Source organism: Primulina huaijiensis, chromosome 12 (assembly GCF_012295235.1).
Source record: "Primulina huaijiensis isolate GDHJ02 chromosome 12, ASM1229523v2, whole genome shotgun sequence".
Classification (NCBI taxonomy): Eukaryota; Viridiplantae; Streptophyta; class Magnoliopsida; order Lamiales; family Gesneriaceae; genus Primulina; species Primulina huaijiensis.
In genome coordinates, this window is record NC_133317.1 from 475,949 (window position 1) to 495,335 (window position 19,387).

At 34.0% G+C, this 19,387-nt stretch overlaps 4 protein-coding genes across 4 annotated transcripts; 1 reads left to right on the forward strand and 3 right to left on the reverse strand.

The window, feature by feature from the left end:
- Positions 1-2,649: 2,649 nt before the first annotated feature.
- Positions 2,650-3,409, reverse strand: LOC140990555 (uncharacterized). The gene is made up of 3 exons (XM_073460293.1): positions 3,197-3,409; positions 2,982-3,109; positions 2,650-2,919 (listed from the first exon to the last, which is right to left on the reverse strand). The coding sequence occupies exons 1-3, from the start codon at positions 3,347-3,349 to the stop codon at positions 2,838-2,840; spliced, it is 363 nt and encodes a 120-aa protein (XP_073316394.1). The 5' UTR covers positions 3,350-3,409; the 3' UTR covers positions 2,650-2,837.
- A 2,192-nt stretch (positions 3,410-5,601) lies between these two features.
- LOC140990043 (metal transporter Nramp3.2-like) lies at positions 5,602-8,184 on the reverse strand. The gene is made up of 4 exons (XM_073459629.1): positions 7,589-8,184; positions 6,955-7,091; positions 6,203-6,855; positions 5,602-5,814 (listed from the first exon to the last, which is right to left on the reverse strand). Exons 1-4 carry the CDS (start codon positions 8,182-8,184, stop codon positions 5,602-5,604), a joined length of 1,599 nt encoding a protein of 532 aa, XP_073315730.1.
- Positions 8,185-10,219: 2,035 nt separating this feature from the next.
- Positions 10,220-10,807, forward strand: LOC140990044 (B3 domain-containing protein REM20-like). Its single transcript, XM_073459630.1, has one exon. The coding sequence runs from the start codon at positions 10,220-10,222 to the stop codon at positions 10,805-10,807; it is 588 nt and encodes a 195-aa protein (XP_073315731.1).
- A 187-nt stretch (positions 10,808-10,994) lies between these two features.
- LOC140989671 (WD40 repeat-containing protein HOS15-like) lies at positions 10,995-17,603 on the reverse strand. Its single transcript, XM_073458986.1, has 14 exons — positions 17,423-17,603; positions 15,707-15,852; positions 15,248-15,617; positions 14,970-15,064; positions 14,794-14,840; positions 14,528-14,672; positions 14,297-14,360; positions 13,124-13,282; positions 12,890-13,011; positions 12,577-12,651; positions 12,357-12,410; positions 12,190-12,263; positions 11,670-11,744; positions 10,995-11,352 (listed from the first exon to the last, which is right to left on the reverse strand). Exons 1-14 carry the CDS (start codon positions 17,481-17,483, stop codon positions 11,133-11,135), a joined length of 1,707 nt encoding a protein of 568 aa, XP_073315087.1. The 5' UTR covers positions 17,484-17,603; the 3' UTR covers positions 10,995-11,132.
- Positions 17,604-19,387: the final 1,784 nt, after the last annotated feature.

The window sequence follows — 19,387 nt, forward strand, 5'->3', positions numbered from 1 at the left end:
AAGGATATCTCATAACATAAATTTTTTTTGGGGATAAACAACCCATCATTACTATAAAGTCAAAGTAATTTAGACTTTGAATTTATAGAGTGAGTGTGGTTAGCCGAAATTTAGTTGATTTATCCACTGGCGTAATTATCACTTATTGCACGACTATTAACTACAATAATATTCTCGTACGGTGAATTAATATATATCATTTGGTCATATTCCATTTTATCATTCTTTATATTATATTTTTTTAGCTAAGGAAAAATATCCAAACGATGCACTATTTTAATCTTTTGTCTGCTACGTCGTCTAGGTGAAGGTAGATCATTCTACCAAACAACATTATTCTTAAAAATTATATATTTATTAATTAGGACTTAAAAATAAAATCCACCTCCTCGATATCTATTATAAACATGTATATTATTTTTAAAGATTGAATACTTTTATGAGAAAAATATATGTATGAGTTTACGTGTGTGTGTGTCTATATATATAACAAACCATTTATGCACAAACACACGTAAATATATAAAACGTGGGATTATATATTGTATTATTCGAACTTATACATGAGATTTGTGTTTATAATCTAGATGAAGGGAAAATGACTGTTTACTTGACCAAATTATTCAAATATATATATAAAAAAAAAAAAAAAGGTGCAGCGTTTCTTCTAATGAAAATGACACTGGCTTTTGAGCTGCACATATAGAATCTGCTATTTCACGTTTATTTTTTTTAATTAAATTATTATTATTTTTGTTGTATCGGATTTCACGTGAGGATGACAAACTCTCCGATTTTACAAGAATCTAACTATCCGTTAAAATCAGGCAAACTCTCCGATTTTACATGGAGATCGACAATACATCGGTTTGCTGAGAAAAAATCAAGTTAAAACTGATATAAATAACTATTCCAAATATGTTCAATTAATACATATTTGATGATTTTCCCCTGTTGGTCGCTGTTGTAACTTCAGTTTCAAATGCCTTTTTTTTTTTCCCTTTGACTCCCAATGTGGTCAAATTTTCGCCACATAGGACTTTTAAATTATTTGGTTTATAGAAATTGGATTTCATAAAAATACCCATATGAAATTATAAAAATTTATGATCTCTAGTAAATTACTATTTTCAAAAACAAAATAATTTTTTTTAGGAGAGCCTGCTAACTGACCAACTTTTGACCAGAAATGAACTTAAAAGTCAGATTGAGAGAGTCGTCCATGGAATCATCTGACACGTACAAATCCAAATGAGTCACAACAAGGTGAGGTTCACATGCTCAATCTTCTTCACAGCCAACATCTCCTAATTCTGGATGTCCATTTCCCGGTGAGATTATATTAATAGATTGAATAATAAAGATAATTTAATTATGGATTAAATCAAGAGATGATAAAGGATTGAAACATTAAACCTTATAAAATCGAGAAAAAATAAAGAATGGGGGAGGAGACTATAAAAATACAAAACAGACCAAGAAAATACTCTTTTTAATATATAGATTGACATATGAAATGCACTATATAATATAATAAGTTAAGTGGGAAATAATTATTATCTCATTAATATTAAGATCAAAACGCAAAGGTCAAAGTATTGAGATGGAAAAAGCTACATTATTTTGATTACGAGAAAGGTCAATAGTATTGGTGACCGTGGTGGCGCAAATGGCGGGGAATAATTTGACCCAAAGGCTTCAAATTTAGTGATGGGAATTGATGATATCAATAAATTGTAAAGTCAAATTATATAACTGTCACAATAAATTTATATAGTGTGAAAAACATATGTATATGTGTTATTTAAAGAAATAGAACGCAAATATACCTTTTTTGTATTCCAATAACTTTTTTTTTTATTGGAAAGTTTTGTGTCTTAGCTCAATAATCGTGGCGGAAGCTTGTCGTCCACTGAATGGCTTTATGTCTAATTATCTTTTTTTTTTCAAGGATAAGCTAAGATTTGATATCATTTAGGCCTTGCAAATACTTTCGAGAATAGACTAAATAAATGTATTTCTCTACTGGTTAAAATAAGTGCAAGATAATATATTTTCTTTTTCTTCTTAACTCTTAATTCTTTTAAATTTTGGTTTAAAATTAATAAAATGTGAATTTTCTTTATAAGAAATATAATGATCATCAGTACTCAACCTATGCAACACGTGTGTGTTGACAGCTATTATCTAATATATGATCATACAAGTAAAAACTAAATAGCTACATACCCGTTTCAATATTTTGCATGACACGGAATGCAAAACCATAAATGATAAATTTTATAGAAACTGAAAATGGGTTGGAATTTTCAGCTGCATTCAATGTTTATTCTATTTTTGGTCCAAAATCATATCCTGTAAGCCCATTTTTGAATATCTTTTCGAGATACTCAACAAGATATATTTTTCGTTTTAATAGGGCCCAGCCCAAGTGTATTCTCTTGGAGGTTCTGAAAACGAACCACACCTTTGGAACTTGACTAGTTTAACAGAACATTTTGCATAATAGGGGCTTTTTAAATTTTAATTTTATTATTGTTATTATTACAACCTGGAATGGGTGGATTTTTATTTTTCGCTTTTACTGGGTTCGTATGTATTTTCTTTAAAATGGAAAGCTAGAAATATTTTTGGTTATGACAAAAAAAAAAGTTGCACCTTTTAAATGTTTTTTCTTTGATAGAGCAAAAACCTCCTTTTTTTTGTTATCAGAGAAAATTACTTTTTGAGCATTGAATTAAACGAACAAAACCAGTGTGATAATGTAAAAAGAACACATGGAAACCTTAACTTTGAATCTAAATCCCACATGTATCAAACATCATTTAACTCGATAATTAGGTCGATGCAGTGCTAGACCGCAATCTCGGGTTTTCAGTGACCGGTTCGTTTAGATATGCGTACTTGCTCTCGGTCCACCTGCACATTCCCAAACTTTATTTGTGAAATTTAAACTCAGAAATTATCTAAACTCAACTTACCAGTCCTTTATTCCCACTCTCAGGATCCCTTTATGCTCATATTTTCCACCCGAAATCTTTGTGTCCATTTCGAATTCGACCTCCCTTTTCTCCTCCAAGGACTCCTCAAATTGTAGGTATTCATCATACTACACATTCACACACACACACACACATATATATAATTAGATTGAAATTTAAAACTATATATTCGTATTCATATTCAGATCATATACCGTGAGATTACGAGTGCGTATACGAGCTGCGGCCTTTAAAGCAGCATAGAGGTGATCTTCCTCTACCAATCTCCTCTGGTTCCAGAAATTTGCGATCTCTCGATTAGTCACGCTCAACTCAATCCTTGGATTATTCGAAACAACATCCTCCATTACGTACGAGTTTTCTTTAATTATTTAGTTACTTTCAATCAATATGCACAATTTAAATAGAATGTTAATGGATTAAGAATTAATTAAAATGATTCATTCTTTATATCAACTATGATTCCACCCAACCTAACTTTCAAATATTGGTAGTTGAGAAAAATTATTAAAAAATGAATTTTATAATGTTTCCAACGTATGACGATGTAATCGTCCCACCAACCTGTTGAATACGTACCAATGTTTGTAGAATTACAAGATTAATTCAACAATTATCATATATTTGAAAAGCTATGTATAATTAAACTGCAAAAAATAATTTGGACAATTACCATTCCTTGCTCATGACGTACGTACTTCGCCGATCAAATTATTAAATTTTTCTTGCTAAACCTTACATTTTGAGTTTTCTAATATAAAATATATTAAAATGCTTTTATTACCTTCAAGTACTTAATACTCATTATATATCCCTCTTTTTTCAATTTTAAAAAGGAAAAAAAAACATATACACAAACTGAAAATTTGTGGGTTTCCATAAGTTTTTAGAGTTCATTTTTTTTAAAAAAAAAATCTATATCAATTAAAATATAATATTTCGACTCCTGTGTTTGATATCCTGAGATAGAATTCACAATTATGCAGGTAACTTAATTCAGCCATCAAATTTACAACATCAAATAAACTACATCATGTGTTTCTCTACGTTGCTAAGCTGGCCACTGGGGTCATTAGCCAAAGCAATAGCAGCAGGGAACAGTGCAGACATTACAACAGAAATTTGCTGCGGCGAGGTAAACTTCTCTAAAAGCTTTGTTCATCGCTTTAGCCCTGAACAACCAAGCGCATTCAATTTGTGAACAAAGGATTCTGTTTGTAAGTTTCTGAGAAAAGGGGATGCCTGTACGTGTGGGGGAGATGATGCTCCGGTGGCTGAGAGCCCGGAGGATAAATGTTTTGAGGAATTTTTTGCTCCATCTCCGTTACGAAGTACGAACCCAAACGTATTTATCTATGTGATACTAGGAAGGTTTTCTGTAATAAAAACTAGCGCTTATAGTTTCAAAGCACATGCAAAACAAGAAAAAAAAAATCATTATTTATCTATATAATTTTTTTTAATAGATAAATAAATAATTTATAAGATTTAGATAAAGTTACTTGAAAAAGGTTCGACGTTTAGAAAAAAAAAAAGGTTTGACATGAAATAACAACCATTTTGGTGGCGAATTTATTTTTACCATGAAAATAACTAGTCAAAACATTAATATATAACTTCGAAAAAATAAAAAATAACAGTTTTATATGATTTATTCTGAAGTTGGAAATAAAAAACGAAAGCAATTTTTTTAATATATTTGGGTGGATGAAATCGATCTATCTACAAACTCAGACAAGTGAGACTCTAATACAAGACTATTTGAATTTTGAGGTCTCACTTTTCTACTAAAAACATTTTTTTAATAATAAAAAATTGAATAAAAATCTCAATAGAACCGAAAACACAACATTGTACTCAATTTGAAGTGATTAATATAAATAGACATGAATAATTATTTCCATTTATTGGAAAGGATTATCAGTATATAACCGATTATCTAATATTAGGTGGTGGATGAGAAGAATATATAATATATACTAGTTACTATGCACACGCGATGCGTGTGTGTACAATCTTTTTTATTATTATCGATAGAATAAAGTGAAATTTGACAAATTATGGAGGGACTAAATTAATATTAGAATTGTTGAAATAAAAATAAAAATGTGTGTTGAAATTAAAACAAAACAAAAAACAAAAGACAAAAGTGTAATATTAATATCATATAAGGGTAAAATTGGAAAAAAAAAATTGGTGTCCTCTCTAGTTAGTTATTATCATGTCCTCACACTTAATATAATAGTATAGATTGTAGCTTAATTATAAGAATCCCTTTCAATTATTGCATCAATCTACAATTTATGAGAAGCAATTGCTGCATTATAAAAAGGTACGTAGAATCAACTATAGATATTTAATCCAAATATTTTAAATGGTTAAACAATTTAATTTTTTTTTTTCGATTTATATTAGAATGAATAAAAACGAATATCTTATTTTTATCAATATATTCACTAATTTTATTTCACCAAACATAACTATAATCCGTATATCTTCAAATCAATCTAAATCGAATATATATAAGTTTTTTTTTCTTATCTACACTAGAACCCACAATTCTTCACTGATCTGATAAAATCATTTTGAATATGGTGGTCTAAGTTCTAGTGTAAGCAAATCGATGGGAACCGAAGCAGGAAACGAGGTTGGTGCCACGAAATACAAGATACACGATAAATGCTACGTACGAGGATGCCCCCACGCACACTGTAATACCAAACAACAATCCATGAACCTCTGATATGAAGAAATCCACCAAAATGTATCCATTTATTGCTATTACCAGCGTAGCCACACCCCAAGCTGTCCTCTGAAAAAACAAGATAATACTCAATGGAGCGGGAAAAATGACTTCGCTTCGTATGGCAGAAATTCTATAGGATCTAACAACACCTTCTACCAAAATCTATAGATCATGTTAACATGCAATTCAATTTTTTTTAGAGTGGTAGTACAATAAGGTAAGTGTAATGTGTTGATTATGTTACCGCATAAAGAGCCATAAATAACAAAGATTATTGTAATTTTTGTTTTTTAACAAACTCATCATGAGTCATTATCTAAGCCTTCAAATCAAGTTTGAATACCTAAATGAATCAAGTTCGAGCATGATTCTGCTTGAGCTCGACTCGACCATGGCTAGAATCCTGAAGTTTTAGCAATAGATCCATGTCAATGATATTAACAAGAAAGCATACCTCCAAATTTGTTCCAATCTTAAATTCACCCATAATCTGTTCGTTTGACACCAAGTGGACAAGAGGTATAACTGCAAATGGTATTTGCATGGCCTGAAGCACATTAAGCCATTCGTTTAAAACATCGAGCAACTCCTCCGAGCGATTAAAAACAATAGCCACAATAATAGTCGGCAAAATGGCACAACTTCTGGTGATCAATGATCTTAGCCATTTTTTCAGCTGCAGGTTCAGAAAACCACCCATAATAAACTGTCCAGCATATGTCCCTGTCATAGTGCTGCTTTGTCCAGCTGCCAGTAGACCGACGCCCCAAATGTAAAGAATCGGGAGAATGCCGCCACCATATCTTTCTTGAAGGTATTCTCCAGCATTTACCAAGCCTATCGTACTAGCTTGTGATGTACCGAAGAATCCCTTTGCAAAAACTGTTGTGACAAACAAGTTTATGATAAACGAGACAAATACTGCAACGTAGGACTCGTATGTGTAGTAGTTGAGGGCCTCTTGAACCCTCCCTTTCTTTTTCAAGTCAATCTTTCTAGACTGTACTAAAGCTGAATATAGGAAAACATTATAAGGTGTGATGACGCAACCGATGATTCCAACGGCTTGTTGAACTGTCTTGGAGCTAAGCCTGGGTATCAAAATTCCTATAATGGGTCATTAATTAGAACTACGTTATTTCCACAAGTACAATGAAGAAAGAAATTAATTTATGATATATGGAAGATTGGAGGTGAAACAAATACCTTCTATAAGTTCTTGGCCGCTTGGTTTTGCGTCAACAAACATCCAGGCAAATGATAATGCCATGCTTGCGATAAGCACAGCAAAAAAGGCTTCGAGCTTTCGGAATCCATAGTTTTCCAGAAAAAGGAAGATGAAACTGTACATGACAGCACCACGTCCATTAGATACACAGAAAATATTTCGAATCTTGAAGTGGTGTGTAACTGTTACATATAAACCTTTTGAAGCGATGATATGATGAACTAGATCTTTTGTCTTTGATACTCTGGTTGAAATAAAAGAGAACATAAATTCATTAATTAACCCAACTTTATAAAGCTTCCATATGGTCTATACATATATTCATTCTCTCTCCATACAAAATTCAGTTTTTTGGGTTCTGCGCTCGTTTTCTTTCAAAATAACAACCACCTAGTTGAATTCAATATCATTTTTCTCATGCATAAATATTTACTTTACCATATTAAACGTGCAAATATGGTCCATATGTTCAACCGCGGGCTCCCAAATTTTTTTGATCTAGATTCGATATTATTCAAGAAACTAACTTAATTATTGTGGTATTTCACCTAATTAATTTATTAGGAGATAATGACAATAAAAACAGCAATAAATCCAGGGAAAAAAACTTACCAATCACAGGCAGTAATGAGAACACCTGCCCAAAGAGGCAACACTCCTTTGCTAAGTATTCTTATAGCAATCGCACTGCCGATCACCTCTTGGATATCAGCCCCGATCAAAGCCACCTCCGCCATGAACCACAGCATCAGGCCCGCCCAGAAAGGGTACTCATCCCGACATATCTCGGCCAGATGCCGCCCTGTCGCCACCCCCAGCCTCAACGACAGTAACTGTATCAACAGCCCCATAACAGTAGCCCAAAACAGCAGCCATAGCAACGAGTACCCCGCGATCGCACCGGCCTGGAGATCACCCTCCAAATTCCCCGGATCAAGAAACGCAACGCTCATCAAGAACCCGGGACCCGTGAATTTTAAAAGCTTCTTCCAAGAAAAGGGAGGCACGGATGTGCCGGGAGAATCATCGAGCGGCGGCTCGATTTCGATGGCTTGTAAGAGAGTCTTTTCTTGGGATTCGTCGACATGGGCTGGCGACCGTGGTGTTGATGGGGTTGACGGAGGCAATAGGGGGTTGGAGTCGTGGTGCTCTGCATGACGGTGGTGGTGGTGGAGGGTTGTGGAAGAAGAAGAAGAAGAAGTGGTCATTGGATGATTTGCATGGGAGTATCGTGTTGTTATTTAGCTCCAAACAGTGCGTTGCAGAAAGTTTGAAATGGTGCGGTGTCAAATTGTGAGAATTTTTATGGACAATTTTGACATTAGCTTATTGAAGGGAGTTAAGTGCGACACTGCATTTTTTAAATATTGTGCATTTTAAAAATATAATTACTTTTTTGTGTGCTTTTTTTTACAAATTACTTTTTTACATTACATTTTGTTATATTCAGTTGCATGTACATTTTATCAGAAAATATTATATACGTATATAATCAAAATATTAACTAAAACTAATATTAAATTATACAAACATAAAACTTTGAAGAAGTTATTGAAATTTTTTAAAATTTACAAAATTAAAACATAAATAAATTATATCTATATTTGATATCTTATTTCGGCTGACAAATGAATTAAATATATATATATATATAGAACACATACGACTATATATATGTAAAAAATTCAGCACAAAACAGGATTATCAAATAAATTCAAGCATACATGGAAAGTAAACTAGTTCATGAAATTGAGCCAATTAATGGATACTAATGGTGGACATAAGTTCATTGCCATGCATGATTCATAACTTGTACGTCGGAGCTGCTGCTGCTTCTTCCTCTTCTTCTTTTTTTTTTCTTTTTTCTTTTTTCTAAATTAATTGATTAGCACATTTACAACCCAAAACGTTGATTAACATACATAATTCTATTTATTCCATTTTGAAGCAAGGTTTTTTTTAACACTCTCGTCTCTTATGCCGATACGAAGATCTGGAACATCCTCAATACAAGAAAAACCAACCCCAAAGATTGTGGTCATTAATTTCTTCAAGTAAATTAGCGTCCAATACTTCTCCACTTGGGTTGGAAACTCGGTACTTTTCATTCAGTTCTTCAGAGTTGAACCTCTTATCCGTAGGGCTCTTTCCAGTAAAGAGCTTCAGTACTAGAAGAATGCCAAAGCTGTACGCATCTCCTGCTGTTGATGGTTTTTCTCCATATCCATATTCTGTGAAATTGTTAGCCATGTACGTACTTTAAAATTAAAGCAAGAATTACAAACAAGTAAAAAGTAAAATTTATTGTGTTTCAATCAACCCACAAAAATTCCATGCGACAGAAACTTACCTGGCGGTATATGTAGCCAATGGAACCTTTGAGGGTATGTGTAAAACTTAAAGATCAAGATTTATTTTCGTTCAACAGTAACGTGTCTAGACCGAAATCTGCAACCTTTGGAGTCATATCTGTGTCCAGAAGAACATTGCTAGGCCTTAAATTAATCATAGTGCACAATGGGGACTTCGGTTTCATTGTGCTGTAATAAATGGCAGATGCGATTCCAATAGCAGATCATAGTTTTTCGAGCGCACATAACCGAGCACCATTTGCATGCCTTCGCTTTCCTCTAATCCAATCATACAAGCTCCCATTGCTCATGAACTGGAAGACCAAAGCCAGAAACTCCTCATTCTTGGTGTCTATGCTGGAGCATATAGTTACCAGTTTGACGAGATTTCGATGCCTCAAATGTTTTAAAGCGGCGCATTCTGCTAGGAGCTGAGGCACTTTCTTGATCTATCAATTGCGAGTACTTCATTTATTGGAGTTGCTTAAAATCAGATTACATAATATTTCAAAAAAAAAAAAAGATTAAATTAGAATAGATAGAAATAATTGTATTAATAGTTTTGCGTGTGTACGTAAAATATATAAGGGCATCCACAGAACTAGAACCCCATACAAAACATTTATAATGGTTCTCACCATGTCATATTTAAAAAAAAAAATTCATTCGTCTGTGTACAATCCAAAAAAACATGATACGATTTTTTTTATGAACTTCACACTCAATTAAAATATCTTAATAAAAGTTCTCCTTATTTAAAATATTAATTACAAACAATTTTTAAAAATTATAAAATAATTTTTAATTTCATTTTTATATTTTTTAAACCATTGGTTCCCCTGGTGATCAATCTCACTATTTCATTTACAGCGACTTTCAGTATTGATTTCCCATGGGAAGGGAGCAACGATCCAAACCCTCTTTTTTCAAGGTCTTGTCCAACGAAGGTTTCACTCGCCAACTTCGGTTGCCGATTGTTTTCGTGCAGAAATATGATGAAATTTTGGCAGAAAACACCATACTCAGAGCCAGTTCTGGGGAATCTTGGGCTGTGAAACTCGAGCATGTTGAGGATCATAGATACTTTACGCGTGGTTGGTCGAAATTTGCGGAGGATTTGGGGCTTAGAATGGGGGAATTTCTAGTGTTCTGGTCAGCTGCGAAATCCACATTTGACGTTTCGGTATATGGGATCCGCGGCTGCGCGAGAGTAATTTCGAACTGTAAATCTGAGTTTGGGAGCTCTTACTCTGATAAAGAAGTTGAAACATTGAGCATCTTCACCAAACACAGCCTATCAGAAGTTGAAACATTGAGCATCTTCACCAAACACAGCCACCGCGACGTCAGTAACAAACGAGTCAAGACTAGCAGTTTGGAGAAAGATGAAGGTAGGAATCCTCTTAATGTTGATCGTTCGAGCCCACTCTACATCGAAATAGTTTTGAAACACCATCATGTATCAAGAGCGCCTCTTTAAGTATGAAATTTGCAAAGATGTCTGGTTTGATCAGCCAAAATAGAGTGTTGCTGGAGTACGTGCCGAAGCAACATTTATGTAAGATACTCCACTTTTTGGACAGTCTTTTGGTTTCAACTTCCTATAAATACGTGTCATTTTTTTAAAAAAAACTTTAATGCGTATCAATTTTCAATGTTAAAAAAAAAGGACTTTTAAATAACATTGAAGAGACAAATTTACAACCCCAAAACGAATTTCTCATACAAATAAATAAACTAGTTCAAGATTCATCAACATTCTAAAGGGTATCAATAGAACCTAGATCAAAATAATCTTCTAATTTTTACATTCGAAAATCCAAGACACAAACCACATTGTTTGCAAAACAAGCTGCAATCTTATCACCCTCCTTGTTCCAGCAAACTTCAAAGATCCCTCCATTCCCAGTGAACGTTTTCACTATCTTGGCTTCCTTCACAGACCATATGTGCAAGCATTTATCCAATGATCCACTAGCCAGATACTCACCATTCGGGCTAAATGCAACAGAATAAACAGGATCCCTGTAATCGGATTGGTGGACATTAAAGTGGGTAGAACTAAACACAAACTCTATTCAATGAAATCCAGAACACCAGAAGAGCTCTGTGATATGTGTTTTCTTTTTGGGTTTTGTAGTTTGTCATCAGGTTCAAAGTCTTAATCATCCGACCATACTGAGTAAAAGCAAAGTCATGGTTCGAATGTGAGTAGATGATAATCTTTGTCAAACCCTTCTCTTGTTTTATAGGATCATTAAGCACGAGGCAACACTTGTATGGTTTTACGTTTAATTTAGACACTTCCATGGTTTTATGTAAAATTTATATAGGCGCCATACCTGTGGCCATTTAAGCTGTGGAGAAGACGCCCAACATCCACTTCCCAGAGCTTTATTGTTGAATCAAAGGAGGCACTGCAGATGCAAGGGAGTACAAAATAATAGTCTATAGGAAAAAATTGCAAAAATGAACTGTTATTTGTATAAAGAGTGAAGTTAATTAAAATATGTACGGACTGGTCATAATTTGCTGATTGCTTAGAATGGCACAAAGATCGCCATTAAGTTTGGCTAAATGTTGGAAATGAGCCAACAATCCTATAGAATCAAGAGGTCTGTGACCACGGTTGAACAAGGACCCCAGATTATGGTCTTAGTTTATTTATATCCATTGAAATCATGTCCTATCATTTATCCTCCAGCCTCGCTGAATATTTGCTTTCATCTTAAAGTGATCCTTTAACCTTCATCCCTTTTTTTACTCTTGGTTCGGCAAAATCTTCATATTGTATAAACTATACAACCTTACTACCAAATAACATCGTGTAATCATTCAATCATCAGAGGCAAGAATATTGACCTGGCTAGCACTAGTTGCCGATTAGGATGGTTGGTCCCAGCTCCTGTTGGACTCCATCGGACAGTGTATATCTCCTATGAAAATAATATTTACATGTCCATAAGGCAGATTCACAGATAACAGAACAAAGAAAACGATGGACGAGCTTCATGTCATACGACTCATACCTTGGCATGTTCCTTCAAATCAAGCAAGCAGGAGTCCTGTTTCATGGTCCATATCTGCATTATAATCAGCCAGTTGTCACCCCATTGTTTGCTAGCATTAAGATAGAATGAACAGGATGAAGAAAATGTGCTTAGTAAGATACAGTCTCTACAGCTCTGTTTTGGCAATTATGAGGGAACAATACATAACAAATCACATAAAATATAAACTGCATCTGACCTTTGCCGTAGAATCATCAGAGCATGAAGCCAGTAGGGAGCCTGTTGGATCCCACTTGATAGCATTCACTTCACCCTAAAAAAGAACATGTGAATATTAAAGTAAAATATGTAAAATGTATTCAAGCATGCATTCTTTTCGTATAGTAGAACTTTGTCAGGCACGTAGATATTTTGAGACAAATATCAACTTACATAAAATTTTCAGATTAGCATTATTAGCTACAAAGCTGGCAGAAAAATGATACCTTTTGTGCAAATCCAGGTACATTATTGTGGAAAAATATTGAAATAATGTAGAAACAGAAATAAACCTGATGGCCAGAGAAAGTTTTGATTGGTCGGTTCTCTCCAACTTTGCAAACATATATCATGCTATCAGTGGAGCAGGTTGCAAAAGAAGTGTTGTTTCGCCAATCAACATCAAGGGCAGGAGCTACAACATTAAACACATGTAACAACTGTATGAAGTGACCAAACACAAAACATAGGAAAATCAACACGCATAAAACAAACCTTTAAATAAGAAGAAACAAAGAGTTGAAAACCTGAATGAAATTCGAATTGTTGTTTCCATTCTCCGGTCTTGACATCCCATACAATTGCAGTTTTATCAACGCTTCCACTGAGAAGATAATCTCCTTTCTTGTTCCACTTTAAGGAGAAAATAGGCCCTTTATGTTTATTTAATGTACTTATCAACTCCCCTAGACACAAACCATGTAAGTGTGTCATGCACATTTAGAGATTAATGTGGACCCCAAGAACACTCACAATGTAAAGAGCATTGTAGATGAATATATATAACTCGGTAACAATTTGTTATTGCACTCTTGATTTGTAGCTTACTTAAGTTGAAATTGGAAATTAGCAGGAAAAAAATCCACTCCCAAAATAGCCCCCATATTATTGTTTGATTGTCTTCCAATTTTCCCAAGTGAGTAATGGGTAGGTACTTTTCATCCTACTTGCCCACTTTGACAATGAAATTCAAACCCGCCAGTACAGTTGCTTCGTTTCCTCAGAAGTAGCAAAATATTCCCATCATGTTGCTGACCACCACCACCTTCTTTTTCTTGTGGTGGTGGGTGTGGTATGGGTGGGGCATCAGGATGCTATAACCTATGTTGAACCCAAGACCTCTCCCAAAGGAGAGAGTGGATGATAAAACGAAAAGGTTAACATCTTACGCCTGGCAGCTTATTTTAAACTACAGATTCTGATACAATATCATTCACCGGCTTTTCCCCAACAAGAAAGAGTCAAGTCAAAAGTTCAAGAACTTGGACATTTTGTAAACAAATGAGCTGGAAACAGGATGGTAGCATGATATGAACTCCTACTTATTCATCTTGATCAATCCACACCACATCAGAAGTACCTCACAGTTTCAAGCCATTATCTTATCAATTTGAATATGAAGAGCAATATTATAGTTTTATTTCTCTTTAAGGTTATGATACTTAAACTCAAGGTGCTTAGTAATTGCAAAACTAGGGGAATAATTTTAACCAGTTTCAACTTATAAAGGATGCGTTTTTTTTACATCTTGAAGCATGAACGAAAATTTGAAGTCCATATATGATCCTAGATTATGACTAAAATTATGATTATGATTTGATTGATTCAATAACTCTTACAGAGGTAACCGAGTTTCATTCGCCAGATAACAAGCTTTACAGAGGCACAAGTATTATAACAACCATATAAATTACACTTACCATCTCTACTCCATATTCTTGCTTGACCGTCGTATGAACCAGTAGCAAGTAGTGTGCCGTCAACCTATATAAAAACAAGTCAAAGTAGAAGGAACTAAATAATCATGTAAAACTAAAAACATATGTGGCACGTCCTGTTATTGCCTGAGTTATAATACAAATGAAGGAACAAATTATAGAAATTTTTACAATGAGAAAATACGAAGAAGTATCCAAAATATAATAACTCACATTCCAATCAAGTGTGGTCACATCCTTGCTTTTCTCGTTTGTTCTACCCTTGAAATGCCTCAGTACAACATTATGATGCCCATTTTGCATATTGGAGCTAGATGGCCCATCAATGGTCCAAATCCTAGCTGTCGAATCTCCAGACCTATACCAAAAAATAAATAAATAAATAAAGGTCTTGGATCCACGGGAAATAAATTCATAGGAAAAACAGAAACTATACATAATCATTCTTCAAATAAGTAATACTTAGTTGTCTTGCTCACCCTGAAGCAAGAAATGACCCAACTGGGTTCCATGCACACGCAAAAACCTGTGAAACAAACAAGTGCATTAGCAACACATTGCACGAGAAAAACAAGATACTCCGTCAAATTCATCTGCAATCAACTGCAGACCATAATATTAACCGATGATTGATGAAGATTTATGATATATGAACCTCGGAAGTATGGCCTTGAAGAACGGTGACATCACTGCTCGATATTTCGTAGGATAAGGAATCTACACTCGTGCAAATATCCATGGGTTCTGGACCTATTTTACCATCAATGAACACATTGAGTAAGTCTATTTCAACAAATCATTATTTTAAGCAAGAGAAAAAGCACTATAATATGAAAATGTGATTTTTCCAGTTTAGCATGAAGATTATAGAGACATCTTCAGCATAAATGAGCACATATGTAGCAAGTAAAACATAATACGACCGTATATTACCTATATCAGTTGCAATCTCCTCAAGTCTGCCGTTAACCTCATCTCCTGAAGGATTTGGGACACCGGCACCCTCCAATGACTTTTCCTTATCTCTACCTGTTGCTTTCTCCTTTTCTTTCTCTATCTTCTCTTTCTCCCTCGGTTGTTTTTCATTATCCTTTTCTTTAGCAAGCTCCTTTTCTTTTTCCATCGAAATCCCATGGCCATGCTCCCGCCCATTTTCAATATTATCTTTCTCCTTTCCCTTGGACTTTTCTTTCCGCTTGGCTTCTTTCTTCTCTTTCACGATCTTTTGAAGTTCATGTACATCCTTGGTTATAAGATCTAGAGGGTTTAGGAACTGAAAATCTTCATCTGTATCTAAATCATCCTGGGTAGTATCAACTATCTATCAGTTAAACATTTTCAAAAGTACAAAACAAAGTACTCTAAAGTGCAACCTCAATTTAGAATGCTTACATTACTAAAGTTTGCTTCTAGTTCAAGATATTGGATTCCTTTCTGAATAAATGTAACAAGTGCACCGGGTGGAACAAGATTTCCATCAATAGTACTCTTGTTGATCCCTGCCTCATATCCTAGAGCAAAAGCAGAATGGGCAAACCCTGACAAATAGGGCAAGCATAATACATCACCAACTCAAAGGAACTTGGTGGCCATCTGAACTTGAGCATGGTGGAAGATATAAAAATCTAAAAAAAAAAAATAACTATGTGGCCAAATGCATTTAGCCTACTTCAATTTTCTAAAGTGTTAGGTATGTCATAACTCATTTAAGAGTATTGCGCGATTCCATTAAAGACAGACCAAGACTATGATTCATTGGATCAATAAACCAAGTCTATAACTTGCATAAACCTGAGGACCTCCATCCACTAGCTACATGATATATAATTGATTGGCCTAAATATCAGTCTGTGTGGCTTTGTAAGAGAAGGGAATGAAGGAAGAGAAAAGAAGTTATTCTGTTTCTTTGCTTCCCCAACAATTCTCGAATTTCTGGACTTTAGCAAGCTCGGAGTTGTTGCTATTGGGTCAATCTCTATCATTATCAAAACAGCAGCTCTTGGTGTTATTTCGAGGATCAATATAGCATATCTCCCAAAGCATTAATAATATTAGTAATCTACAATTGACAAAAAATTCTTTGCATTTTGGTGGGCACCAACTATTTCCTCCAAATCTAGCAAAAAACTTTCCATTTATGTAACTCTTGCCAAAACTCCAGCGTTCTAATAAACCGTGATGATTAAAAATAAACAAAATTATCTGTGTTTCAAGATAAACATGTGACCTTCATAATATATCACAAAGAATCATTCTTATTCAACCTTTTTGGGGTAGCAGATAGATGAGAACTGTTCAAACTCTTGTCCCAAAAGCAGGAGCACAAGGGAGATAACACAATAAATAGTTCTATATTTTAACATAGTCCTACAAGAGTTAGCTGAAAATCAAAAAATTATATGCCTAGAATTAAAAACCAAGTCGTGCGGATACAAGCTGGTCTGGCATCAAGCAACAAAAGGCCACCCAAGACCAACTTTAAGAAATATACACGGATTTTGCACCTATGGTTTCAAATTTGTGAACCCTGGCTGTGAGGTCGTATCGAAACAGCTGGTACCAAAAGCTCAAACTTTTGGGAGAAGGCAGGAACAATAGTCGATCATTTTAAAATGGTGAACCAAAATTTCTTATATCATTCAAATTTATTTTCTTTTTCAAGATGGAGTCGCAATTCTAAATAATCAATCATGACACCACCACAATATTTCCGATAAGGAACTAACATGCCATCCCATCCATTCAAGCAAGAGAAACATGAAATCTCCAACATTAGCAAGGATGGCAAAACAAGTGCACAACAAACAATTAACTCGCAGTAGCCGGGTAAATTCAATCAATTTAAACTCTGACACTTGCATTTTCGTAAAAAAAAAGGGAGTTTTTAAAAAAACTAGGCCAATCTTACTCGCATAATCAAAAGTTAAAACCGGAATATTTCGCCATTTCTTCAAATTCAGGAAACAATAGAATAACAAATCTAAAACCCAGTACCCTTTTCCTACTTATAAACAACAGAAAGCAGAGAATTTAGATGAGAAAAATTCAAACCACAGATAAACAAGAGGCCAAGATATAAGTACAAATTACAGAGAGGAAGAAAAATACCTGATTCGTTGAGGTAACGGAAGATGAGGTAATTCAGCTCCGCCGAGGTCAAGGAGATCATTTTCCCGAATTTGCCGTCCGCATGAAACAATTCTCCTCTGGTTGGTGCAATGAGAGAAAAGGGCACTCGCGATTTCGGAATGGATTTTTACTTGCTCACTGAGATGATAGTCGGAATTTATAGGATCAAATGACTGAAATGTCCTTAGCTGAAACAACTAATAATATTTTTTTGTGATATAATCTCTCAGTGTATGGAGTAATAAAGATTATTATTATTATTTAATAGCTACAGTACTGGTAATAATTTTTCCCCGGATAATAGAGCATACATAAGATAATTTAGAATATATATTAATCATACATAATGGTATTGCTAACTTACGACATTTTCTCTATATTTTTCAGTTATTTAACTGGAGAGTCGAAAATATTACGTCGAAAAAACCCTCACCTGACCTTCTTGTTCATGTTTTTATGTCATTTCTCGGTCCGAGCTGACCTCCTGGAACACGTGTCCGACCTTATGCCAAAATTTTTTTTTTATCGACATCATTAATTAAGTATTGTTTGTTTGTTTTTTTAAAGTTGCAGACTCTCTTTTAATTTCGATGATAGGATTATTTCTTCCCCTAAAATCTGGCTCCTCGTCGCGAATGAAGTTGTTGCATGCAAACTCTGCATTAATACACTATATAATTTGAATATTATACTTTCTTTCGAAGTTAATAGGGAAAATGACATGCATTAAACATAAATGGTACACATTATTGACAGATCGAACTCATTGTATTAATAATAAATACTTTTAAAAATGGTAGTAAAAAAATTAATTGAACACGTATAAATATTACAAAAAAGGATTGACTAATAGTTGGATTTGAGATACTAAATAAGATCAAACGGAAACATTCCTTATAATAATATGATAAAACACTGACTACGAATTAGTAAATTTATATTTCAATATATAGACTTCAAGTATAATATAAGCAATTAATTAGTCTCTTATTTTTACATTCATATGATCAATATAAGTTTTGAAATTTTAAAAACCGAGTAATCAGTCGTAGCCAATTAAATGAGTAGAAAATAAGAAGACACGTTACCCTTTAGCTTTGCTCATAAACTTATAGTGCAAAAAGAAGTAAGAAAAGACTAATGCGGGGTGACAGTTACTATTCTTTCTCAACAAAATGAGTTCATCAATTGATTTTTTTTTTTTTTTTTTAATATTGTCAGAGAAGTATCGCGCGAAACGAAAATTCAACGAGAAAAGAATAAAAGCACTGCGACCAAGAAAATCGGTGTTGGAGTGGCCGTATTTTGGGGAATGGAAGCGAGGTGAAAAGATTTAAATTGTTCAAAAGTATAAAGGTCTCGTGAAGCACAACATACATATATATGGTAAAATTGTGTGTAAGGTGTGTAATTTGCACTTTGCAACGTAATAGCTGGAATAAATATATTATACTCAACCTGTACCACATCATAATATATATCCAGCCTAGTTATTAACCCCATAATTCCAACGTGGATTAGAAATAAATTAATTGAATGCCGGCCCCTACACTCATATAAATTGGTATTTTAACAGAAGCAAGAAAACACATTTTTTTATAATAGGGTGAAGGGCGTTCCTATGGTCTAGAGCTTGATCGATCACATGTTTTGCATTCCTCCATTATTTTCTGTTTCTTTTAATTAAGAAATAATAATTAATCACCGTAGTAAAATTAATAATTATTAGCATAAAGTTGATCAACTAGCTAGTCATGACCCATGGCTTTTTAAACAAGCAAGGCACTCCATTCCGTCTTCAATCAAATTCACCAAAATAATACTAATAATAATAAATAAATAAAAAGCTGCCTTTCCCATTCCCACAACCACAATTTCTTCCCTAATAAACTCCATACAAAAAGCTAAGAGCCTTTTCCATCTCCTTTAATCTATTTCTAGTGA

Excerpts from the sequence above, each read along its gene's own strand:
- LOC140989671 (XM_073458986.1), bottom strand. The coding sequence starts at position 17,483 with ATGATCTCCTTGACCTCGGCGGAGCTGAATTACCTCATCTTCCGTTAC. Across the intron at positions 12,264-12,356 it reads ATTTGAAGGAACATGCCAAG|GAGATATACACTGTCCGATG; the intron begins GTATGAGTCGTA and ends TTATTTTCATAG. Across the intron at positions 11,353-11,669 it reads CACAGCTTAAATGGCCACAG|GGATCCTGTTTATTCTGTTG; the intron begins GTATGGCGCCTA and ends ATCCGATTACAG.
- LOC140990555 (XM_073460293.1), bottom strand. The coding sequence starts at position 3,349 with ATGGAGGATGTTGTTTCGAATAATCCAAGGATTGAGTTGAGCGTGACT. Across the intron at positions 3,110-3,196 it reads TACGCACTCGTAATCTCACG|TATGATGAATACCTACAATT; the intron begins GTATATGATCTG and ends GTGAATGTGTAG. Across the intron at positions 2,920-2,981 it reads AGAGTGGGAATAAAGGACTG|GTGGACCGAGAGCAAGTACG; the intron begins GTAAGTTGAGTT and ends GGGAATGTGCAG.
- LOC140990044 (XM_073459630.1), top strand. The coding sequence starts at position 10,220 with ATGGGAAGGGAGCAACGATCCAAACCCTCTTTTTTCAAGGTCTTGTCC.
- LOC140990043 (XM_073459629.1), bottom strand. The coding sequence starts at position 8,184 with ATGACCACTTCTTCTTCTTCTTCTTCCACAACCCTCCACCACCACCAC. Across the intron at positions 7,092-7,588 it reads CTCATTACTGCCTGTGATTG|TTTCATCTTCCTTTTTCTGG; the intron begins GTAAGTTTTTTT and ends TGTCATGTACAG. Across the intron at positions 6,856-6,954 it reads CGGCCAAGAACTTATAGAAG|GAATTTTGATACCCAGGCTT; the intron begins GTATTTGTTTCA and ends GACCCATTATAG.